The sequence below is a fragment of the Anopheles arabiensis genome, chromosome 2, assembly GCF_016920715.1.
Source record: "Anopheles arabiensis isolate DONGOLA chromosome 2, AaraD3, whole genome shotgun sequence".
In the NCBI taxonomy this organism is placed as follows: Eukaryota; Metazoa; Arthropoda; class Insecta; order Diptera; family Culicidae; genus Anopheles; species Anopheles arabiensis.
The window spans coordinates 16,549,910-16,574,482 of record NC_053517.1 but is presented as its reverse complement, the minus strand read 5'-3'; the positions used below and the strand labels follow the sequence as shown (position 1 = coordinate 16,574,482).

At 45.7% G+C, this 24,573-nt stretch overlaps 5 protein-coding genes across 9 annotated transcripts in view; 3 read left to right on the top strand and 2 right to left on the bottom strand.

Annotated features, from left to right (window-relative positions):
• LOC120896834 (inhibitory POU protein) overlaps window positions 1–11,308 on the bottom strand; it is a 50,393-nt gene extending 39,085 nt beyond the window's left edge. The window contains exon 1 of one of the 4 annotated variants that reach the window (XM_040301300.1): window positions 10,396–11,308. The gene's annotated coding sequence lies outside the window, so the exon portion shown is untranslated. The other 3 variants (XM_040301301.1, XM_040301299.1, XM_040301304.1) reach the window with 3 other exon arrangements.
• Window positions 11,309–11,945: 637 nt separating this feature from the next.
• On the bottom strand, window positions 11,946–14,912 carry LOC120896174 (nucleolar protein 58). The gene is made up of 7 exons (XM_040300120.1): window positions 14,868–14,912; window positions 14,646–14,722; window positions 13,914–14,351; window positions 13,676–13,845; window positions 13,365–13,595; window positions 12,872–13,296; window positions 11,946–12,779 (listed from the first exon to the last, which is right to left on the bottom strand). Exons 1-7 carry the CDS (start codon window positions 14,910–14,912, stop codon window positions 12,582–12,584), a joined length of 1,584 nt encoding a protein of 527 aa, XP_040156054.1. The 3' UTR covers window positions 11,946–12,581.
• Window positions 14,913–15,339: 427 nt separating this feature from the next.
• LOC120895813 (NADH dehydrogenase [ubiquinone] flavoprotein 2, mitochondrial) lies at window positions 15,340–16,579 on the top strand. The gene is made up of 5 exons (XM_040299471.1): window positions 15,340–15,482; window positions 15,594–15,719; window positions 15,801–16,076; window positions 16,150–16,269; window positions 16,332–16,579. Exons 1-5 carry the CDS (start codon window positions 15,456–15,458, stop codon window positions 16,500–16,502), a joined length of 720 nt encoding a protein of 239 aa, XP_040155405.1. The 5' UTR covers window positions 15,340–15,455; the 3' UTR covers window positions 16,503–16,579.
• A 314-nt stretch (window positions 16,580–16,893) lies between these two features.
• LOC120895814 (ubiquitin-conjugating enzyme E2 G2) lies at window positions 16,894–19,335 on the top strand. Its single transcript, XM_040299473.1, has 6 exons — window positions 16,894–17,104; window positions 17,266–17,347; window positions 17,455–17,573; window positions 17,648–17,707; window positions 17,798–17,878; window positions 18,619–19,335. Exons 1-6 carry the CDS (start codon window positions 17,062–17,064, stop codon window positions 18,735–18,737), a joined length of 504 nt encoding a protein of 167 aa, XP_040155407.1. The 5' UTR covers window positions 16,894–17,061; the 3' UTR covers window positions 18,738–19,335.
• Window positions 19,336–20,444: 1,109 nt separating this feature from the next.
• LOC120896214 lies at window positions 20,445–24,531 on the top strand. 2 transcript variants are annotated; one of them, XM_040300184.1, is made up of 5 exons: window positions 20,445–20,531; window positions 22,834–22,968; window positions 23,032–23,472; window positions 23,539–23,838; window positions 23,932–24,531. In XM_040300184.1, the coding sequence occupies exons 2-5, from the start codon at window positions 22,884–22,886 to the stop codon at window positions 24,105–24,107; spliced, it is 1,002 nt and encodes a 333-aa protein (XP_040156118.1). In that variant the 5' UTR covers window positions 20,445–20,531; window positions 22,834–22,883; the 3' UTR covers window positions 24,108–24,531. The 2 variants fall into 2 exon arrangements, with proteins under 2 accessions (XP_040156118.1, XP_040156119.1); XM_040300185.1 differs by lacking the exon at window positions 20,445–20,531 and adding an exon at window positions 21,733–21,853.
• Window positions 24,532–24,573: the final 42 nt, after the last annotated feature.

The window sequence follows — 24,573 nt, the reverse complement described above, 5'->3', positions numbered from 1 at the left end:
ATTGTTCATTAAGAAACATTAGCGTTCAAACTGCGTCCTCACATTGATACATTACTCTCCGATTTAGATTGCTATCTGCATAAGGGTCAAGTGAGCCATCATTTAACTCTGATGGAGCAAATTCAGCTACACAAATTCATCTCATCAATGCTTTCATTTAAAACTGTTTTCAGTAAGACTACATTTGTATTGTTTACATTTCTGCTACTGCACTTGTAAGTTTTACCCAAACTAAGCTAATTCGTCTAGCTTCGTTTAAAACTAGTCGCAATCATTAACTACTAACAACTGAAATAATTGGCACCGGGCCCTATGCGCACTTAATCAACATCCCAACATATGAATGACAATTGTGTTGCCCTTTTCCCCGCCCCTTAACAAGCATTACACCTAATTAGTGTTTGTGCGCATATGCTACTGTGACCCACGACATAATCAACTTAAAAGTATTCAGCTAGCTAATTCACTTGGCTTAATTAGAATCGGTTGAGAGATTACTTTGTCTATCGAACGTCAACCAGAGTGCCCGGTGTACGGTGACAATGCCCATCTTCAGCACGCTTACGGCATAGGTACGGCACGGGCCACATGAATGACAAATTATTATGATAAATGGCACACCTTTCCTTCCTGTCCTCGTGTGCAAGTACGGTACAACGCATACAGCTACACAACTGTCAATTGCATTTGGAAATGGAATCAAATTGTATGTTCGTGCTGCAGAAAGGCATTCTTTGCTACGATTGCTACGGAACCCAAAGGCGTCGTGCACGGAAAGTTGCATGGTAGAAGTACCCAGAGCTCGGGAAGACAAGCAGGCACACAAAGCTTCGTGCCTTCGAGGCGATCGATATTGTTGGGGCCACGTCGACATGTTGGGTAGGGTTGGTTTATGACGGAGTGCTTACTTTCGTAAGCTACTAATAAACGTACACCAAGCTGCTGCCCCCTCCCCACGTGCGGCGGGGTTTATGATTGGACAGTCGTTCGTAATAATCACCGGCAACTCCGACCGATGGTACACGTAAAAATAACCGAATGGCTGTAATGAACATTTACAAAGCCTACATTAAACTCGGTCTCCCTGTGTGCCGTTGTGTCTGAATAAAGCTTTCCCCATAATGCTGCACGATTTGTACTCCATTTTCTATTCCTGCCTGCCCTGCTAGCCTGGCTGAAGTGTTTGCTCCCCAACAGCAAACTGTGTGTTCGAGCGAATTGAGCTCACCAATACAGCCGTACGTTTGACGGAGCTCCCAACAGCTTAGAACCTGATGGTGGGTTGGAGGGGGTGAAGATTCTAGGGATCAAACACACACACACAAAGACACACACCGTGAAAATGTTGCATTTTAGTGGAAAAGGTAATTATTTGCTCACGAAGCGAAGGTGGCGGTGGAGTGGGAAGCAGAGTTAAGAGAGGGAAAGGAGTATTGATCATCAACACCGGAACGGCGAAAGCTTTAACCCCCAACCCCTCTCCCCCCTTCATGGCAGGAATGGGGACGGATTTTCAGAGAAAAACACCCTTTCCCCATTCGCTGCTCCCACCGCTATGATTGTTGGAGCTGGACGTGGCAAGCAGATGGTGCGCATGTCCGGAACGCACGAGGACACAGCAACATGATGACACATTCACCATTGCCACTGTTAGTACATCCACTGTGCTAGCGCGTGCTCACACACACACACACACACACACTTATACAATCCGCCTGAAAGCGGAAAAGGATTTAATGCCGAGGCCGATCACCGAGCAAAAAGCAAAGGAGGTAAATCGTGCATCGGAAATGGAAATGTTTCGTATGCGAAGTGACACGGAAAACTGCCGTTTTAATTATGTGCTGGTGCCATCTTTTACGCGCTGCTCTCACATTCACGGCGCATGGGGTAAATTTGGCGCGAGGTTTTTTGTTGTTTTCAAATGAATTGAATTTGCATAACCGTGAGCGATACTGTTTTGAAATGGTCGTAAACAGTACGTCCCTTAATAAAGTGTACGACGTAAAGGGATGTTCTGTTCAAATGTACAACATCGTGTTAAGTTCTGACATATTTTACGGACTTAGCGTTCTCTTTAAACGTCCTAATCTAATCGAAACCGGAATCGAATAGTAATTAAAGCATCAGGAAAAATTAATAATCTACAAAAAAAATAAAAATGATGTCAAACTTGATCTATCTTCGAGGAATAACATACAATTGCAAATTGCTATCACCTGTAACATTTATTAACTTGTCGGAATCATGTGAAAATATAGGATCATTATGATGTAAAAAACACAATGATGGCATTACAATTGAATGGCAACAATGGATATAAATAAATATAAACTAACCCGAACATGTTTACTTTCGTTGTCGTGTTTTTATGAAGAATTAATAAAAAAGCTTTTCCAACAACAACAACAACAACAACAACAACAAAAACAATAAAAAAAACTCCATTTGTTTTCCAATCCCTGTTTGCATTCATATGATGATCTCAATTGTACAGTTAAAGTTCAAAAACATTTGTGGCCCTTCTCCAACGTGATGATCGTTACACCGATCTAATTGAATTATGGTCATTGTGGAGTGAATGACAAATCTGGTTTAGATTCAAACTACTCAACGGCAACCAATCAGCAAAAAAAAGAGCCCATCGCACACACGCTTAAATGGCTAACCCTGAATTTATTCTGCTAAACCTGTTGCCAGCGTCCAGCGCGTCGCTTGGTTGCATTTATTAAACATTTATCATTCATTCATCATTCAGCGAGCATTTATTGAGGGTTTTGCGGTTAAAACCATTGCAACGCCTCGGACAAACGCGCTAACCCGCACATCGTCCATTCGCAGATCGAATTTATTGCAGTTTAGGTGGGTTAGATAAGCGTTAAATCGTTTGCACGCATCACTGAAACAAAAAACCATGCACTCAAACCCATTCTACCCACAGATGCTAACTTAACTAAACTGTTGTGTGCTTACAAATTAACAGCTCTATAGTGAAAAAAGGTAATTCTTGATGGTTTTCACAAAAATAATGTTTGTTGCAGCAAATCATAATTATTAGTAATCCCCATGTGTATAATCTTCTACCCTGAGTACATTAAAATGCTAGAGCGTAAATAAAATTGATTGTAGTTACATTGAAGCTTGTTATTGGCTGTAATAAAACCATGCGAAAACGCAAATTCAATGTTCAATACATTTGTTAACAGCTAAGCGGGAACAATGTCTAGTTTAATCGAATGTAAAACGTGTTTGCGCTTATTCCACGTACAAGACAATACAATTTCAACATTTAAAAGAAACATTCCAAATCTACAGGAAAATGCACAGTGCAATTAAAATGAAATAAGCAAGTTAAATGAAGAACAACATCATTCGATAGGGATCAAACCAAACAGATACATTTGTTGACCCATTCTCTTCACATTTGTCCCCATTCGCTTTGGTTCACCCTTTCATCAACTACGTACGCAGCCGGCACGTGTGTTTATTTAAAGTAATTTGAGTGCAAATACAAACAAGGATATTATAGTTTTTTTTTAACTGTTGATCTTCTGTCGTTGACAAATAACTAATCACAGCGTAGCGTTCAATGAACAATAATGTAATATACACCCCGTGTTTTTATCTTGCATCAAATGATAAGTATGGCTTAAACGCACGTATTTTGTCCCGCGTTTTTATGAGAATATTCACTTCTTTTGTGTAGCAAAACAGCACTTGTAAGCGGCACAACACGATATTTACCGGGAAATCGATGAGTAAATAAATCGTGTAATTAATAGCATAGCGCCACCAGCAGCAAACTGTTTGATTTTAAAATGATGTAACATGATTTTGTATTGTATTGTATTGTTTATTTAAAAAAAAGGTAATTGGTAAATGTAACGATTTGTTTCTTTAATGTGAACATTTGGACGATCCCGTCGCATTTCATACATTTGATGTCTTTTCAAGATGAATATTTCTTTAACGTGAATATTCTCTAAGTTCTATATGCGATTTGGCAGCCCAAATTCTCTAAGATAAATGACAGTTCACAAAATATTGGTCAAAGGATGACAATTTTTCTCATAGATTCTTGGATACTTCATAGCAAGCACCTTCATCACTTTTCCTGAACATGATTATCTCTCTAAGCTGCTCTAAATTCTAAGAAGGTTAATTTTGGAGAAATTTCACTGCAGTTGGGTTCTGAGAGGTCGGTAGTTGTGAAATTAAAAAAAAAACCCTTTTGTAATAGGTGTTATTGCATTATAATAAATACAGTATTTTTATCTGATTGGTACAGTAGTATTGTAGTTATTACTTTTCAAAACTCAACGTCAAACTAATAAAATCAGTCAAATCTCTAAATATGTATGTAAAAGAAAGAACAACGTATGTAAATGAAAGAATGAGAAACAAATGAGTTAAAAAATGAAGAGCTCTTGAATAAAACAATACTTCTGCATGTTTAAAATTATATTTGTGCTTAAAATCACTTTATTGGTTTGTATTAATTGAATAAATAGCAAAACTTAATTCTTTAAAAATAGATGTAATAAACGAATCATTGGCTTATATCATTTCTAATTCGTACCGTCTCACCACAACTCAGACTGATCATCCGATAAATCAGTAAATTAACTCATTTGTATAATTCCGACGCTATCGCCATGCGTAAGACATATTCAACTTGAACTTTACTGTTGTTTTTTCAATTTAAGAGAATAACATTTACATTTTTGCAACGTTCTTTTTCAAATATGCCACCTTGAATTTTCTTCTGATGTCGGAAGTAACGTATACCTACGGCAAAACGGATTATCCTGTTATACCTCTTTGAGCAAACTAAATCACATTCATCAACAACTACACAGTAATAGCACACACTAATATGATCAACAGAAACACGTGTCCACAAAGCATTTGATTTTTTTTTTTCAAACAGTTTCGGACAACACGTAACAGTCAATCTAGATACGCAATGCCATTTGCAGAAGAGTGTATCGACATTTCCTAGATGATTGCAGCCTGAAATTGTGTATTGTGTAACTTCATTTCTTATATCAATTCTATTGAATTATCAATTGTCTGTATTCAAGATCACATGGACAGCAGAGGTTACAACTGTCGCTGGTACATTTTTGTTTTCTGTTGGCAATACAATCAATCAATCACATATATCACACTACACGTTTAGCTTAAGTTCACCACACTGGTACTGTGCAAACTGTTCAGTAATAACCCACGTTGTGACTCGAAATTTTCGAACAATAAACGCTTTGCAACAATTTGCAACTCCGTACAATATCACAATTCACCATTTGCAGTAACCACGAATAATCCTGAATCCCTAATCTTTTGACATAGGATATCCGGGTCCACATCCGCGGCAAGGCAGATTCACAATTGACGGTGCTTGTATCGCCATGCAGCACCATCGGACGCGGAGTGAAATTTAAATGAAATCCTGTCCACAACAATACGGTGTGCTGTGGGCGAATGTCCGGAAACGTCAAACCCGATCCCGCGCCAAACGTCAACTCAAAAACGGAATCGATCGATCGACCTGCTCCGTATCGTTATGCGGAACAAACACACACATTTAACGCGCGGATTAGCATGGTGGAGCATGGAAGAAGGTGGCGTGGGGGTGGGTAGGGAGGGGTGCAAAGGGAATTCGGGAACACAGGCACGACAATAGAAGGATACGCACGCGCACCAGCACTGATTGTAGTGGCCATAGTTCCCGGGCACAAATCATTCGAGATTCGTTCGTTTTGCACTGTTTCTTTCTTTGTTCCTTTCTTATTTTTTGTTTTAGTTTGACAATGTCCATCTGACTCCACCTTTCAGGCTTACTTTAGCCGCATATTAGCGATTAATTGTATCCTTTTCTTTTCGTTTAAGCGCGATAGGTTGCGGCATTGCTTCCAGCACGTACCTGGCTTTTATTATCACTGCAATAGGTAAAGGAAAGCAAACACGTGCATAATGAAGAACGAACACACACACACACAAACAGTCCAATAATGCGCCCGTGGCACTAAAAATTAACTGCCTCAAGAGTGCGATCACACACGCAGCACCGTACGCCAAATTCCGACGCCTGACAAAACGTTACGCTGTCAACAAAAACTTCCTGTAATCGGCCTTGCCCGCACGGACACCGTCTTCACGGTATCGTCATGTAGCAGAGGACTGGTGCGTTGTTGTCATCCGCACGACCGGGGGAACGCATCCTTACGCGTGTGCTTACCGCCAGACCGCAACCTGCGAGAGCAGTTGAAGCGCCGCGATTGTGACGCAAAGACAAAAGCGCACACACACACACACACACTCACGCACAGCCACACTCACAACACACTGCGCGTAGCAATCCGTGCGGTAACGGTAGGAATTCCCGAAAACTTCAATCCAAACCCGATAACACGATTGTTGCAACTGAATGTAATTTTCCGCCTTTCGCTGAGGCGTACCGCAGCAGCAGCAGCAGCAGCAGTGAGGGAGCAGCACACCGAAAACACAACAAACGCACGGAGGGAGCGAAGGGAAAGCGGTGCAAGCACTCCCTTCGCACGAGGGAGGACAAAACCCGCTGGCAGGACATTCGAACACACATACACACAGCAGCAGCAACAGCAGCAGCAGGCAAAACCAGACGGAACACACAAAACACGACGAACGGACGAGCCCCTCGGTTGGTGGTGGAAGGAGAGGGGAATACAGGGGTTGAATTGTTTCTAAATCGTGGGTTTCAGGGGGTGGTGGTGGGAGCAAAGGAGGAAGGAAGGAAGGAAGGGGTGAAGAATTGAACGGAACGATTGGTCGGAAAAGCGGTGGCGGAAAAACCGGCCCGCCAGGGGTGGTGTACGGAAGAGCAATGCAAGAAAGAGACGATAGGAAAAAGGGACGAGAGAGAAAACTATTGCCACCTTTAGTTTCGTCCAACTGGAGGGGTAACGAGGAAAGGGGCGGGAAGGTCTTTCCCGTGCTGGAAAAGGACGAAATACGGTGCTAAAAATATAAAGTACCGCACCACCATCCTACCCTGCGCAGGGGAGGATTTCCTTCCCAATGTTGTTGTGGAAATAACCTCTCCCTCCCCCCCCCCCCCTTTCCTCCCACTCAACCGGACACAACAATAGGCGGATGGAATTGAACGCTTTCGGTTCGGAATTAAACGTGAAGCCGCGCATGGTGCCAACAAGAACAAAAAAGGAATACGAGAGAGAGAATAGTTTTCCCACCCTTCAGCTCCACTTTCCCTCCCAGCAACGTGGAGAAAGCAACGCGTGTGTGTGTGTGTGTGTAGCAGTGAGCAGGACAGAAGATCGCATCGGCGGCAAAACAATCAAAGGACACAGTGTTGTACCCCCGCCTGCTGGTATGGGTTTTATTTTCCACCTGATTTTCCACCAGCCTCATGCAAAATAGTGGCCACGTGTGTGCGTGTGTGGGTGTGTGTTTATTTGCTGCCCAGGGGGTTGTGCAAAGGGTGGTAGCTGTGCACGAAAATATTTATAAGTAGGCGTTGCTAAAAGGACACTCGCTGTGCGTCGCGCGCGTCGAGCTGTGCTGCTCTCACTACCGCGCACGAAAGAGATAGCCCCGAGCGGCTGCCGAGCGTGATGAAAGAGCGCGCGTGCAAAGGAACGCACCATCCTTTGCTCCATAAACCAATGCACGAAAGGCGCGTAGCGCAAGGGTGCAAGCGTGCCGGCAAAGGGAAGGTTTCGCCGCGCCTGGCGCAGTGCGCATGAGCTGCTGCACAAAACGAAAGGATTCCGGTACCGCAACTCTCACTCTCTCGCTCTCTCTCACGAGCCACAACCATCCGCTTCACAAGCGCAATGGCGCCCGCTAAAACCCCTTTTGTTTGTCCCGCTTTCAGCGCGGATCCACCGCACGGACGCACGGTCGCGGCAGGTTCAATCGCGCGAAAACATCGCGTCCGTCAGAACCGTCGGCATCCGGTCGCCGGGGACGAAGAGACGGGAGCGCCGCCAGACCAGGGAAAAAAGGACGCTACACGGACGACGGCAAATAAAACGATACACGGCGGCACCCAAGCGCTGGGGGTCTGGGACACCCAAAGCGACCAGGGAAGGGAGCAAGCGGGGCGAAATCTGTTCGATTTCGATTCACATCACATCATATCAATGTGCGGAACGGCTCTCTCTCTCGGTTCGATGGCACGGTGGAGGAGGACATGCGGAAATACCGGTGCACCGCCATCATTTCCGCGTGTCGCGGCCAACAGCAAAAACACGGCAGAAGCGGGGAAATGAAATGAGATGACAAAATGATTGGTCGGAATGCATATTTCAAATCTTATGCTAATGAAAAATAAAATCGTGAAATCTATCCCGACCGTCGGGACGGGGCGACCATAATGGGCGGTAGAGAGAGAACCCTCCGCCGTATTGGAGTTGGAAACATTGGGACTCAAAAATGGACGAGCGGAAAATTCGATGCGAAAGCTGAACGACGACAACGGGGAAAGGTTGAGCGGATCATCTTTACCAGTCCCGCCACTTCCACCACCACTCTGACGGCCTCTGACGCCAGGGAGGTGCCATTAGGATGTGGACCTCATCACAGCAACCCATCGAACGGTCATTTCGAGCAACCGACCCGACGGAGGGAAGTGTTTCCGACGGGTTATAGGTTGTTCGGGTTATAGGTTTCTTCTTTTTTTGTCAGGTATCGTTCAGAAATCCGATTCGGAACCAAGCACCGTTCGAAATGGCAGAACCAATTCCATTTGCTTGGAGCCGTTTAGTGGAAGCAAAACACCGACGGGTCGGACCGGGCAGTCGGATTTGGCGATGGAATTGAAAGGAGATAAGATGGAGCTTGAGAATGTCTTATTTTCTGGGTGGAAAATTAGACAAAAAAAACAAAAATCGAAGTCGTTTGATCCTATTGCATGTCGCAGTTAATTTCGGCTTAGTTTAATCGTTCAAAGTATGGCATCAACCGTCCATTCCGAATATAAAAAAGTGTAATATAATTTGATTGAAGTTGTTTAATAAATCGAAATTAAAAAAAAACTAACCAATTTAGTTTCAGTCAAATCAGTTCCATAAATTAAAACTCAGTTTCTGTTTAATCTTTCTTAGCACACACAAATTTTCAATAAAAGGATTACATTTTTTTAATAGTAATATAACAACCGCAACCAAAAATGTTGGTTTAGTGTTAAGAGAAAGATCAATCCACAATAGTCACGCGAAATCCTTACCAAATGCCAAAAAAAACCACACGATGGACATCTTTCCTCCACCGGAAAAGAAATGTATTCTCCTCCCCCCGAAACGGGAAATGGAAAAAAATGGAAAACTGCATGCCCACCACGGAGACACAGACACGGAGGACCATCGTAGGACTAGAAACCGTTTTTCCAGCATCGTAAATTTTCATATTTCATGCACTGTGGAAGGTTGACGCTTGCGGTTAAACGGTTGATGACACCCCGACACCGATGCTTTCGATGATAGTTTGGCCCACCGTTTCTTTTTCTTTTTTTGGCACTGGCTGCCGGAGGGGGATGTAGCTGGCTTACAAGCGCAGCAAAAAGTGGTGGCCCTTAGAAGAGGCCAAAACCTTGTCGCTAGGAGGACGAAGAGAGAGTGGCGAGTGGCCAGAAGCGAAAGAAGAAAAAACAACAACAACAACAGCAACGTACACAACCAAGCAACCTATGCAATTCGCCACGTCGCCATGTGTAGTAGAAAACACGTGTCTCGTGGTTTGGCCGTGGCAAAAGGACTACTAGATGCTGCTGCTGCTGCTTCTTGCTGGTGCGTGTGCTTCCAGGCAGCAGCAGCACCATCATTGGACAGAAGAAGTTTGAGGCTGATGTGATGGAAGCGAAAATAGAAAGCAACAACATGCCATGTTTTCCGCGTTCCGTGTCGGCAGGGGTTTTGCTACCAGACATGGAGGAGATACGTTGCTGAATGTGTTCAGATTTTGGTCTTCGACTTTGATTTAAGCGATCGCGTATGTTTTGCGTAAATAAGGCGTCCTTTTGCTTGGTTTTTTAACGCTTACTGCAAAACTTGAACTTGAAGAAAGTAAGGAAAGCTGATTCAGTAAAGTTTTCATCTTATGGTTGATGTAGACTCTACGATCAGCTCAGGCACATCGGCTGCACATTACAATATTAATCTTAAAATGTAGAGCTGATTTCATAGATCGTTGCCTTTTAACCCCATTTTCGACCCTTTTCCAAAATGCCATCCACTGAACTCACTTCAGTTTCACATACATCCCGGATGGAAACAAACCAATCCCACAGGCCACAAATAATAATTAAACGAATATCGCCGGATCATGCACCTTCACACATGCGATCCGCTCGCTTGATTAGATGTCTTTGGGAGGAGGTCGCCAGCCCGTACTTACCGGAGACACAGCCATGAAGAAGCGTACCGTCGCCGCACCGACGAAAGTTGTTCCATCACAGCTAATAATGTTCGATCATTTGCCGCGTGTCTTAGTGCCGATAAGGCCACAAGCATCACTCAACTGGGAAATTACGCGCGCCACAACCAGCGCACCGTTGTCAGTAAAACTTTGCTTGAATTTTTAATCAACCACCGACGCGAGCACCACTTTCCTCGGCGGGCGGAAGATACTTGCTCCTTCGTCCTTTGGAGCCGCCACTGTGCTAGAGTGCCGTCGCCCTTTTCACCATTGTTGTTATCGCAACACCAACGGCACCGACTCACTCGCCTTGTCTTGTCCTAATTTAATAGAAGCAGTAAGTTTGTTCCGTTGTGCGGCAGTAGACACTGCTACGCGAACGTACTCAGATGGAAAGGCAACAATGTGATACACGATATTACGTTCGATTTGGATTTTTGTTTTTTTTTTGCACGATTACAAAATACGAAAATAGTTTGACTCGTAGCACAGCGAGCCTTTTTAATCCCGACGGAACGAACCGTGTACAACAACTGCTGTCTTCCCGACACCAACACGCAGCACGTGGTTGATATGTACTAAGCACTACTTCCTCGCTACACCGCGCTGTCATTTGTGCTTGATTTGCTTAACGGCAACCATATTTCCTTCCTGAGCAGTGCCGCTGAACCGGTACGGAACGCGCAGTAACACAAGAAGATGGAAGATGGTCGTCGGGAGGTGGTACGAAGCGCATTGCTTAGTGCTCGCGTTCAGATTTATTGATTTTCTTGCCTGCTTTTAGTATGGCAGGTGAAAAGTTCACGGTATACGCGGCGAACGGCGGCTCTCGTATTTGTAGGCATATGGCCTCATTTGACTTACGCGCACGGTTGGTACTTGGATGGTAGAGCGAGGAGTTACATATGAACTGCACGCAACCAACCGCTCCTCCGGTGGGATGTCCTTACGCTGCTCTCCTTCACCCATTCCCGGAGTATGCGGCGGGCTGCTATGATGGATGGTGTTGCTACTTCCCCTCCAAGCTGTCACAGTATTGGTGACGTAATGGCAGCAAAGTACAGTGACGTACATGCTGTGTGCAACACCATATGGCGAAAGATGAAAAAGATTTAAATAAATTGAAAACTGAAATTTGAACTGAATTTGAAAAACTGAAAATGTTTGAGGTAAGATTGTTTAAACAAGTCAGGAAACTATATGGAATAATATGTAATACAGATAGGGGCGGTCCCGTGGTACAGTCGTCAACTCGAACGACTCAATAACATGTCCGTCATGGGATAAAGCCTAGAATGGACCTCTCCCCGGAGCAAGGACATAGACTATTCGGCTGCATGGTACTGGATAAAGTCTCGAAAGCTTGTGTATATGCCGGCATGTCCGCGTAGGACGTTTACGCCGTAAAGAAGAAGAATATGGAACCCAGGCAAAAGGTTGGCATGGGAATAGGGGAACGTCTCGATTACGATCAATTACGAACAATTTCGGACAGTGTTCAGTGCTTCAATTAATTATGAAACCAATTATTTCACTTAGAATTCTATGTATTTTGCAAAAAATATTCAGTTTTACATTTATCTTACGCACTACATAGTATCCTTATCTGCCGGAGACGAAAAAAAACCCTCTAACAATCGTACATTAATTACACGTTGTTGAGTGTAATAAAAGAGCGAGTATAACTGCTGACAGTAAATACATCAAAATTATACTTTAACAAGAATTTAAAAGGGATGAAAGTAAAAAAAACCTATAATTTTTTTGTTTCGCTGGTAGATTGCAAGAGCGATTCTATTGGTACCCGGTTATAGTATGATTAGAAACACGATGCCTTACTTTTCTGGAAATAGATAAATTCCAAAAAAAACCGGGCCGTGCTGGAGGTTGGAACTGGTACAGTAAAGCAATGCTGAATTTCATTAACCAGCTGGTTAACTTGGCTGGGTTTTTAAAGTGTTACTATGCTGTACAACATATACAGCACGGCGGCGCGCATTGCCCTTTTCCTAACATGTCACTGTCAACGAGCGAGTGTAAGTCAAGGAGATAAAACTGTTATCAACATTCTCCCGCTACCTCCCATTCTGGCTCTTAAGATATACATAAATCTATGTACCTTTTAGTGTAACTTTCTAAATCCTACCACGAACCAAAACCCCGCCCTACTCATCATCCTGCTCGGCGGCTGCCTTTTTCGCTTTGGATTTTTTATTCTTTTTTGTCGACGTCGGTGTCTCCTCCTCCGCCGCGGCGACGCTATCGTCCATCATGGTTTCTTCGGCCGCTCCTTCTTCCTTGTTCTTCTTCTTCTTTTTCTTCTTCTTTTCGGTTGAGGGTTCTCCCATTTCCGGCTCTATCTCCTGTAAGAAAGACGAAACAAATTAAGGTTACATAACAACTCCCAGAACTGATGTAATTATTTAAATAGTCCTGGCCTGTTGTGTTCACCTACCTCAATCTTCTTCTTTTTGGGCGAAGGTGCATTGGCCGCTTCATCCTCAGCCTTCAGCTTCTTCGACGAGGTGGAAGGAAGCGTACTGTCGGTGGCGACCTTGAACGTTTTCACCTCGCTGACGGCGTGGAACTTCTGCAGCTTAGCCTTCGCCTTCACGCCCGACAGCCGCTTGTTGTTGCCCTCCTCCAGCATGCGAAGCCTCGTTTCCAGCTTCGCCCTGTGGTCAATGCCCAGCTGCATGGTCACATCGTCACCGAACGCGTCCACACGGGTGGCCAGCGAAGCCTTCGCGGCCAGTGATCGCGAGATGCGACCCTTGTTCTTGATGCTCGCGGAACCGACCATTCCGGCATGGAAGATCAAACCGTACTTGGGTGTGTCCTTCTTGGCCTTGAGCGCACGGAACAGCGCCTTTTCCGCACCTGTGGAGGGGGAAGCGTTATTATTCGCATTTTGTTGGGAATTATGAAATATTCTTCCCAACACTTACCCAAAATCTGAAGCGTCGAAGCAGGATGCTTCGCCAGATTGACCAAGGAGCCCGAGTGAGCGATCAACCTAGCACCGACCTGCTCGCCCACTAGCACAGTCAAGTTAGGTGCCATGGCCATCATACGCGCCTTCAGATAGTCGGCCAGATGGGTACGATATTCAGTGATCGAGATGATCTCATCGCACAGACTCTGGATGTTGGTGATGTCTTCTTCCGAGATTTCCGTGCCTGCGGTATCGCACACAAACAAAATCCCAATTAGTACAGTTTTAACACACGAACGATGAGAAGGGGGAAAAAGCACTTACCCATCGAAATTTCAGCCGCTTCCTTCACTTTCTGCTCAACCTCTTCCATCAAAATATCGGACAAATCGGTATCGGCCATGTTTTCACGCATACCGACCAACTTGATGGTCTTCACGTACGCTACGTTGTCGGTCAGAATCTTTCCCAGTTCGGGGAAGTGCCAGCCGTACCTGTGCCACAAAAAGTAAATTGATTTAGTTACACCTTCAGTCGTGGACAGTATCAACCGATTGCTTACCATTCCCGTACGCGCATCATGTAGTTGTTCAGCTCCTTGTCCAGATCATCCAGCAGGCACTGTGCCTGCACGATCATCGTATCGATCTTGTCGGGCGAGAACTTGAGCTTGTAGCGAGAAAGCGAATGGGCCAAACCCAGCGACATGGCCGTCATCTCCTTCTTGGGCAGCCCGGAGAGCAAGCTTTCCGACTGCGTGCGGATGCAACGCATCAGCTCCTGCACCGACGTGTTGGCCACGCACTGCAGCGACATTTTGTCCTTGATCGCGTTACCGAGCTTGGCGTCGGCAACGAGCAGCTCATTCTGGACATCATCCACCACCAGCTTCTTCAGTGCCTTCTTCAACGGCTTGGACAGTTTGCCCTCCACGGCAGCGGTGGCCGCCGAAAGAGCTTCCGTAGTGTCGGCAAACTTTTCAAAGTGCTTTAGCTTGACGCTGTGAAGGAATGGTCGCAAAAAAAACAGGCAAATCAAAATTACTACCCTGTTTCGACGTCTAAACTCATTCTAGATCGAGCGAAAACGGTATGTGCATAAAAGCAAAACAATTGCATCTATGCTTTTGGATGCGAGAGGTGAAGTTTTATGCTATGGTTAATATTAGACGCGCCTAAAAATTCCACCATTTAAGCTGCCATGGTCGAAAGGAACTTTGCGTCTGTATGAGTGTGTACGTGTGTGTGTGTTAGGGTTGTCGATTGACCAACCACATGGTGGCCTGCACACTTACATCTTGTTGGCCTTCTCCGGTGTTTCAAACTCCAGGTACAGATTATCGATCTCCTTGAATTTGTTGTCATCCAACAGCTGGGACATGGGACGAAACAAATATTGCTTTAGTTTTTATAACCTCAACACACATCCCAGGACATGCTTCCCCGAGCGATGCCATCGATCATGCTGCTGTACTCGCATCGGCAGCACCGGCATGCCAGAAAATTGGTTCAGTTACCTTGAATATGGCATATCCTGCCGGTGTTTCGTAAAGAACGAACATGGTGCTACACTTTTAGGCTTACGCCAATACTTATCAGCTTATTTTTCACTAAAATTTACCGATTCCAGCCAGACGGCGACGCGCTTCGCCTCGCAAAACCAAAAACAATTCAACAACGTGCTCTCGGTTTGACAGCTGAAGGCCGCTTTGAAATGACAGCTGCGCGGGTTTGCGTTTACTACTTGGAGTTTGGAACTGTTGCTTCACACGTTGTTCGACTGAAAAATGATGAAAATGAAAAATGAATAATAATGTTCATAAAGTAGAAAAAAAGATTCAAATTGTAGTAAAAAATCATAGGAACATATTTAAATGCATGTCGGCCCCCCATTGCATTTTGAAACGAAGTTATTTTGTCATTTCAATGTGGGTGTTTTATTTTCCCACGCGAACAAACCCCCAAACGTCAAACGTCAGCGCAGAAGAAAACACAACATTGGGTAACCAACATCTGTCAACAAAAAAAGGGAATTTTCGATTGGCCACTCGTCTTTGCGCTGGTAGAAAATTTCATCGTTGTAAACCGTACACGGAACAATAGCGATGTTGCGCCTGTTCGCCAACACCATGGTAAGGAGGGATAGCTATCTAACTAGTCGGTGGGCATGTGTACCGGCCACCGTTGTCGTTTGTTTTGTTTGGCCGAGCAGTATTACATAAGTTTCGATTGGCTGTTTGCAGCGACTCGGGGCTACCCGGCCTCTGAGCACGTCGGCGGTGAAGATGAGCGACAACCTGTTCGTGCATCGCGATACGCCCGAGGATAATGCCAGCATTCCGTTCGAGTTTACCGCAGACAACCAGAAGGTAATACTACGCGCCAAATCAATCAATGCGTCGAGCCTGGCCGTGGATTAAACCACCCCCTTTCCTTTGTTGTTATTGCAGCGAGCGGAAGCCATCCTGAACATCTATCCGGAGGGTCACAAGCGTGGTGCGATGATTCCGCTGCTGGATCTTGCCCAGCGGCAGCACGGTTGGCTGCCACTGTCGGCCATGCACAAGGTGGCCGACATCCTGGGCCTGCCACATATGCGCGTGTACGAGGTGGCCACCTTCTACACGATGTTTATGCGCAAACCGACCGGAAAGTATCACATCCAGGTGTGCACTACCACACCGTGCTGGCTGCGCGGATCCGACGAAGTTCTGGATGTCTGCAAGGTAAAGCAAATCGGCGAGGCATCTACGAGCAGCGCACAATTAACACCATCCATTATGTTTGTTTTACTTATAGAAAAACCTCGGCATCGGTGTCGGTGAAACTACCAAGGATGGTAAGTTTACCATCTCTGAAGTGGAATGTCTCGGTGCATGCGTAAACGCCCCGATGCTGGCGGTCAACGATGATTACTACGTAAGCATACGCGATAAAGTGAAATATTTGGTGCAATGATTAACGTCAACATCCTTTTGCAGGAGGATTTAAGCGTGGCTGATACGGAAGAAATTCTAAACAGTCTCAAGCAGGGACAGCAACCCCGCCCCGGACCACGCAATGGACGATACGCCTCCGAACCCGTCGGTCAGCTGACCTCGCTTACGGAGGAACCGAAGGGTCCCGGCTTTGGGCTACAAGCAGGGCTGTAAGCAATCGCTAAGCGTTATTTTTCTGTCGCGTCCTAGTTGAAGGAATAAAAAATCGCAAAAAAAATAATAATTACGGATATTCTCCTTTTGCCTTGAGTTTCCGGTAAAACGTAGTTCGTATTATTAGCTGCATATATTACAGTTTAATGATGAACGTGAAAGCACGTGCAATTTCAAACGAATTCCAAGAACTTTCGTTTACAAACACGGCATTGACCTCGTTATGCTCTCCAGTCAGAAGAAAAGTTCCTGCTAATCACAACCTTTCTTTGGTCACTCCTCCTGCTACGACCTGCTGTTTCTCCTTCACCCCTACACGCACATACACGCGCATACGTACACACACAGCCACATTTGCTTGCTGACGACGTAAACAAACATGCGCTGTCAAAATCGCCACCCCCCACAGTGCAGAAGGAAAATGTCAAAGTGAGAACCCACTTTTTTTACCTTCCCGTTTGTTTGCATCGAAAAGAGAAATCTTCATCTCAGGGACTCACTAATCTTCGTTCGTCCGTTTCGGTCAGGATTCTGCACATACACACACACGCTAGCCAGCATGGCAGGTTCCGCCTTGAGGCGCCTAATGGCCGAGTACAGGCGTAAGTGTTGGCTGGTGCGATCGTGATGGGGCTGCAGCAAGTACCCAGCAGCAGGCAGCCCGTAGCCCCCCAAACTTAACGGAGCAGATTACCTTGCTGCAAATACAGCTGCTTACACGTACAATTTCATCAGCCAATCTCACTTCCTTTCTTTTTTGCAGAACTTACGCTCAACCCTCCGGAAGGTATCATTGCGGGCCCTATCAGTGAGGAGAACTTCTTCGAATGGGAAGCGCTAATTACGTGAGTTTCACCTGTTGGTCAAAGTTCAAACACGGGGGGACGGTGGGCATCCCAGGCAGTGGTGTTGTCCGATGTAAACCTCACTCGTGCCTGCGTTTTCTTTTCAGCGGCCCGGAAGGAACCTGCTTCGAGGGGGGAATCTTTACAGCCAAACTGATCTTTCCACCGGACTATCCGCTCAGCCCACCGAAGATGAAGTTTACCTGTGAAATGTTCCATCCCAACAGTAAGCTGCGCTTCCTATGAAATGAATCAATTTGCAATGGAAAATTGATTTTAATCCCCCCTTTCTTTTGGCAGTTTTCACCGACGGACGGGTCTGCATATCGATTCTACACGCACCGGGAGACGATCCGCTGGGTGCGTTTTTTTTTCACCGCAAATGCTAGAGCAACCATAGCGGAGCAATATCCATTTAACATTTTCATTTTGTTTTAAACCTTCGCACAGGATACGAACTATCAGCCGAGCGCTGGAGTCCTGTACAGAGTGTGGAAAAGATTTTACTAAGCGTTGTTAGTATGCTGGCCGGTAAGTGCACGTACTTTAATTGGACAATTTTTATTAACAAATTTGTTTGAACTTTAGCTGTTAAGTTTTTGTTTTGTTTTGCATTGCGTTGCGATGCTCCGCTCCACTGCTACTCTTGCATTTTGAAGCAAACAGTGCTACAGTGCAAAATCATCGTACTGTCTTGTCAAAGCTTTCCAAATCTGACACGCCGTCTGGCGATGGTTGAACTTTGCACACTGAGATACGGCCATGTTTTGTATCAGTACATTGGTACACTTCAGGTCCAGCAGCCGGAAGGCATGCAGCACCATCTGCTGCATATCCAGCTCAATCCAACGGTCGGCCGCTAGCACATAGCGTTCCAGAAGGGCTTCCGGTTCGTGCTGAATGCACTGCAGCATTCCTTGGCTGGCAAGATGCAGGGTCATCCACGCTTTCCAGCGTTCGAAATCGGTGCCATCGAAAATAAACGTTTTACAGTGCATGGCCGATCGTTTATTTCGAATGGGGTAGAGAAAAATGCTAGAAATAAACTACTAAAAAACCAACGCTGAAGAAAAGCTTGGTACGATAATGTTGGAAGTTTCCCCTCAGAAGATTTACTGTGGCCGTTGGTGTATCCTTTTGTTTTGATGGCCTACTTACGATTCACATTGATCCATTTTCTATGTCCAGTAGATTGCTTCGAAACATCCAAAACCATCCAAGTAATCCATGAACACATGCTCACACTTTCATTTTGTTTATTTTATCCGCAGAGCCAAATGACGAGTCCGGCGCAAACGTGGACGCAGCGATAATGTGGCGCGAAAATAGGGAAGAGTTTAACAAAATTGCCAGACGCATCGTACGCAAAACGTTGGGCCTTTCATCATAAAGCTTCCGAAAGAGACGAAACAAAAACCCCGCAACGAATTGAGAGGAGTGGTGATGGTGGTGGTGGTGACGGTGGGTTCGACGGTGGTGCTGCCAACCTATTTCCGGTACCGCACGCCGGTGGTAAAGGGCAACCCCCGGGACACGCGGGATCGAAAATTGCAATCGTGTGTAGTTAAAGACGTTTGTTTTGTATGTTGTTGTTATTTTGTGGAATATAGGGCGCTGAATTGGGTGGTTGGTTGGTTTTTGTGGCGATTAAACAGGCATTGTCAATACACCCGCTTTGCGCGATACCGTGCAGTGGGGTGGAAGAAAAATACTGTTTTTTTTTTTAATTCATTTATCCTTTTCGTCCTGTTTCGTAATGACGGGACAAGTTTATTTCGGTTTGAAAAAAAGCTTTACCGTACACACTCATATTCGTATCGCGGACCAATGCGTGTTTGTGTTTTTCTCCTCCCCCTTCTTTTCATATGTTATCACCATTCCGTTGAAAGGCTACGTTTAATTAGAGTTTGATTAGTTTGCATGTGATAATAATAATAAAAAAACAGAAAAAACCGAACAAATAAAGCAACAACTAGTACCCTGTTAAATTTCCGATTTGTAGGTAAAGAATGTAAGAAGCGTTAGTTTTCCTTTACAGTTTACCAAGAAAGCGAAAGCAAAGTTTCACCTTATCGATAACGTTTCGGCAGAATAAGGCGAAACGATAAAAGTGTCATTTGCCCTGCCTGCCTGATTGGACAACCAGTGGAATGGCTGTGTGTGCTCACGTTTCCAACCACCTTACTGAATGTAGAATCCACCAAATCCATCGCGCAAAATGCATACAACCCCCACACTGCGCACGACGGAATGTGCATGTGCAAAAGGTTACGCCGCGGCCTGCTGCTGCTGCTGCTACGAAGGTACGAGCACGATCGAGCGATCGCCCTTTCGCTAGTGAAAGCTTCTGCGTCAACAATGGAGGAGCGCTTGGGGATGGAAAGAAATGTCTCCAAAACTGCCTCTCCCCTCCTTGTATGTGAAATTGACACATTTTGTCCCATTTTGGGCAGTGTGGCGAACCAATTGGCGGCAGGTGGTGGTGGTGGTGGTGCGCTCCGGTGCGCTATGCGATTCAAACCATTCAACCGTTCGCCCATATCAATCGTGGGCAATGGATGAGCAGTTGATGCGTTCTTTGACCGCGTGTGTGCAAATAAAGTACGACGACCACCTGTCTGCCTGCTGATTGCGCGCTCTTACGGCACTTACACGCGAGAGAAGATTGGTTTGAGGTGGGCAAAACGAGGCAAAACATCTTGCATCATATGGATGGGTCTTTTCCCCGGCTGCTGCCTTTTCCGAAAGCTCTCACACATGCGTGGATATATGTGTGTGTTTAATGCTTTGCCTCTCTGCGCCCGCTGGCAATGCAGAGAACACCGTTAGAACACCACACACCCCCCGCCACGGTCCAGGTTGGCGCCCCACCGACCATAGAACTGGCGGGAAGAAACAAACAAAGGAGCCAATCAAATCGAACGAACGAACGGTGTGCGAAGCGAAACCGAAACCCTGAACGCGCATCATCACCCCTACCGCCCCTTTCTTTAGGGGGGCGGGAAGGGTTGGTTGGGAAAACACTGGGGGCGGACAAACACATCTGGGAATCGGTTAGTCAGCAGCAGCATGGCATGGAGTGGGGGAGAATATGGACGTTCGACGAAATTGTGTCACGGGCTGCTTTCTTCCGATCCGATCTGCTCAGCGGCGCTCATTCGATCGTGAGGCTTCGAAGAGAAAGGTACGAGAAAGGTGTGTGTGTGTGTGTGTTTTTTTTTTAATATTACAGAAGACATTCCGGTTCGCAAGTGTGTTCTTGCGTGTGTGTTTTTAGAAAATGGAAAAACAAAAAAACAGAGAAACAGAGCCCCCGTGGTCACATAATTGTGCAAAACAAAAAAACGCCGTTAGAATTGAATAGCCAATGTTTGTTTGCCTCTGTTGCATCGAGACCTAGACCTAGAAATTCACCTGCCAGTGTTTATCTTTGCAATCGGCGGGTTCGTTAAAGTGCGAAAAAGGGGAAAGATTTTTGCTTTTTCACACTAAACACGGTACGATCTTCCATGCTGTGTGTGGACCGTTGGCAGTAGTAGTTAACTGTAGTAAAGCTTCCTGTGGACATCTGTGCACGATAACGGTGTTAAGATGAGATCGTAACGGTAATTAGTAGAATAAATCAAGCGAGCATACCCAATGAGGCTTGCCTTCTTGCACATTCGATCGCTTCGATCGTACACGCCTGTATCAACCGTTGCATTGATGGTCTCAGGTGGTGATGATCAGAATCCTGATAATAGTGATTAGCATTAGAGGCATTATAATGAAAGCTTAAAAGTATTTCAACCGCTTTTGAACATTCTTTGGCAAACATCGGTACGCGTTAAAGCGCAAGATCGTAAAAGGGATCATTGAAGTGAAAATGTTAGATTAAACAATCAATCCATATTTCCAACAGACTGGTGGTCTGAAGCGTGTGTTTCATGCATTTCGTCACGTTCTACTTTGCTAATTGGATTTTTGTAGAACAAAAAAAGTGAGAAATGAACCTAAAATTGAATGATTGATTGTTGTTTCTTCATCTCTCCTCTTATTTATATTTCTTCTTGTTATACTACTTTGTTTGGTGTCTTGTCTTAGTCTTTATAAGTCTGCTACACAGCTAGATATCATATCCCATTCTATTAGATGAGTAATCCAACCTATTTGATTTTAAAAATGCGCTCTAAAATCAAGACGCTTGTGCGCGCTTGTTGGATGCGATAGATAGGAATCGATACCCTGCGGTGTTGTGCGAGCCAACGGATCTGTGCATTAGACTACCGAGTCGGATATATTATCCAGGTATTATAGTACTAGAAAAAGCGATGCCACGACAAGAAACCTCGGCAATGTTCAAGTTTAGTACACAGATTCTCTATTATCAAGGTTTCTCTATACATTAGTGGTAATTAAATCGTATAGTCATTAACGATAAAATTGATTTCGAAATGGCAACCGGTGCTCCATCTCCATTCGACCATCATCAACGAAAATGGTGAACAAATAACCTCCAAGTTCCAGGTATTAATGATTCAATTTTGGCGGGTTCATAATTAAAGAAAAACAAAAAAAAACCCATCAGCAAACATTTAACGGTTTTTTACTTCACAAGCCACTAAAACTCCACCGTGCTGTGAGTCACGCACCCTAACGGTATGCCATCATCCCATCATTCGGGCGTTAGAGCAGAGGAGGGTTCAACTACTGCAAACCCCTTGTTGTCTGCTAACTGTCTGCTCCGGCTCTCTACGGGCGATTAATTTAGAATTCAGATCCATCGCAAATTATTTAGTTGCTCCAGTTAGCGGTTGTTAGTCGCGGCGCATTAGCTCTCAGCAGTGTACAACTTACACGAACGAGCTATAATCAGATAATTGCCCACCACACACACACATGGTGATTGCTTTTCGGGAGGGTTTTTTTTTTGTTGCTCTTTTTAACATAATGCTTCTTCTTCGTTACATTTAAATTACGAATTTTATTGCTTTTCGCTCGCACTTTTATGCTTACTGGTTGGTGGAGCGGGTAGCATAAGAGCACGGTTGGACGGTATCAACACAGAACGAGAAAGCACGTTCGAAACCCGAAACCCCCACACCCAACCAAACCAACCAACCCAAGGTGGCTACTGAACTATCACGCTTGCGCCTGTTTGCCACCATCCTGAGGGTGGAAGCGAGGGTGTGTGATCGAAAATTTCGTGAAAGTTTCGGTCAGCAAACGTAGTATTATGCGTAGATGTGTGACCTCCTTTTTCCGGGGCCGGGGCATGAGGCAGAGTGCCAGAGTAACGGAGGGCACCACTGCCGTCACCACACTCCGCCCAGAGAGAGAGAGAGAGGGAGGGAATCGGTGGCAGGTTCGGTGATCGATGCAACGCGATCGCGGCCGCGATCTGGGTGTCGATCTCTATTTGTGTGGAAAAAATCATTTGAATATTCCCCAACTTCCCAGATCGTGATCCAATGACGGCTAACCTTAACGAATTCTTTCTTCAACAGGGGCTTTTTTTCTTCTGTCAACTGTCTTAGGCCCAAACAACACCCAAACGATGCGGTTTCCCTACACCGTCTGGACGGTTGCGATCGTGCTGTGCGCGGTTCTGAGCTGCTCCTCCGCGCGAAAGCTGGACAGTAGTGAGTGGTCAATACAATGTAAAATTTAGTTGCTTTGTTCACTAACATCGTTACGTTTTCCAGACATTGCTGCCAACCTCATCCCCGGCAGCAATGCGCTGGGCCAGCAGAAGCAAAATGCCGTCGTCGATACGTACGAGGACGTTTCCGGTTCGGAAACGCAACAGGACGCCGGAAGCGAAGCGGTGCCGGAAAGCACCGAAACGAACGAAATCGAGGACGAGGTGGCCAGCCCGGAGGTGGTGAACGAGGTGCTGGAGGAATCGAACGTGGTGCCGCAGGAAACGGTCAGCGAAGCGTCCGTCGTCAACATGGACGACTCGAGCCTGATCAATCGATACTGCCGCTGCACCGCGTACGAGTGCAACTGCTGCCGGAACATTGACGTGCCGCTGTTTCCGGTGAAGGGGCCGGGCTGTGCGGTGATCCAGTATCTGGATGGCGATCGGATGTCGGTCGGCATTAAGTTTGCCGATCGCATGATCCTGAACCGTGTCATCTCAGGTAGGGTGGTGTGTGGTATGAGGAGGTGAAATCAAAATCATTACTCACCGGGACGTGTCATTGCAGCCAGGAGAGCGACACCGGTTTGCCTGCCCCTGCCCGGTGGCTACAATCGGTTCTGTGGGCGCGTTTATGGCATTTCCCGCAAAGCGAACGAAGGCTTCAAGGCGTGCCTAGGGTTGGAGCTGCGCGCGGACGACGAGGTGGAGGCGGTGCTGCGAGTGTCCTGCTTTAAGTTTGGCCCACGTGGCCTGTCCGTCATGGATCCGGAACCGCTACCACCGGTGGATGATATCGACGTGGGGGGTGATGAGGAGGATGAGGACGACGAGGACGAAGCGGAGGAGCTGTTCGGTTTTTCGCTCGGTACGTATGGGGGGGAGCGGGTTTGTTGGACTTCCCATCTTACGACGAGAGCGTCATAAAAATGCATTCCCTTTCGCTTGCATTCCGCTACAGATGACGATGATGATGATGACGACGATGAGGAGGACGATGACGATGACGGTGGTGCCGATAGTAGTAGCGTGCAGGAGAACGAAACCGATCAGGGCGATTCGCCCGACTATACCGGCTTCAGCTTTCTCGATCGTGACCTGATGGGCAGCATATTTGGGGTGAAAAAGTTTTGGTAAACCGGGAGCAAGGTTGGATAAGAAGAAGAATAAGAAGCTAGACTACTACCGAACGATCGATCGATTGATCTAAACCGTAGAGATAATTGATTGGGAAGCATGTAGCAAATTACGATTGCAACTTTAATGGCAGACGCAATGCTTTTTACCAGGTTAATGTTATGTTAACTTCCAAATTTGCGTTGTTTTTAAGCTTTGGGTATTGTCAGCAGCCCATAAATCGCAAAAGCACAGGGGGATTACACCCATTACGATGCATTCACAGCGGATGTAAATAGTCATTAGCTGCGGTGCGTGCAAGGCAAGCAGTTTTTTATAAGTATTTATGAAGAGCAAGTGTATTATTTATTATTACGACGCGACGCGGCAGACGCTAAGAGGATTAAGGATAAGAAATAAACAAATACAAAACCATTCCAAGGAAGTGTGTGTGTGTTTGATGCTTTACCGTTATTCGTTTCCAGGG

Coding starts and splice junctions, on each gene's coding strand:
- LOC120896174 (XM_040300120.1), bottom strand. CDS start 14,912: ATGTTCGTTCTTTACGAAACACCGGCAGGATATGCCATATTCAAG. Junction 14,723..14,867: donor CAGGATATGCCATATTCAAG/GTAACTGAACCA, acceptor CCCATGTCCCAG/CTGTTGGATGACAACAAATT. Junction 12,780..12,871: donor CCAAAAAGAAGAAGATTGAG/GTAGGTGAACAC, acceptor TCTTTCTTACAG/GAGATAGAGCCGGAAATGGG.
- LOC120895813 (XM_040299471.1), top strand. CDS start 15,456: ATGTTGCGCCTGTTCGCCAACACCATG. Junction 15,720..15,800: donor TTACCGCAGACAACCAGAAG/GTAATACTACGC, acceptor TTGTTATTGCAG/CGAGCGGAAGCCATCCTGAA. Junction 16,270..16,331: donor CGGTCAACGATGATTACTAC/GTAAGCATACGC, acceptor ATCCTTTTGCAG/GAGGATTTAAGCGTGGCTGA.
- LOC120895814 (XM_040299473.1), top strand. CDS start 17,062: ATGGCAGGTTCCGCCTTGAGGCGCCTAATGGCCGAGTACAGGC. Junction 17,348..17,454: donor GAATGGGAAGCGCTAATTAC/GTGAGTTTCACC, acceptor TTTTCTTTTCAG/CGGCCCGGAAGGAACCTGCT. Junction 17,574..17,647: donor TGAAATGTTCCATCCCAACA/GTAAGCTGCGCT, acceptor TTCTTTTGGCAG/TTTTCACCGACGGACGGGTC.
- LOC120896214 (XM_040300184.1), top strand. CDS start 22,884: ATGCGGTTTCCCTACACCGTCTGGACGGTTGCGATCGTGCTGTGCGCG. Junction 23,473..23,538: donor CCTGAACCGTGTCATCTCAG/GTAGGGTGGTGT, acceptor GTGTCATTGCAG/CCAGGAGAGCGACACCGGTT. Junction 23,839..23,931: donor GCTGTTCGGTTTTTCGCTCG/GTACGTATGGGG, acceptor ATTCCGCTACAG/ATGACGATGATGATGATGAC.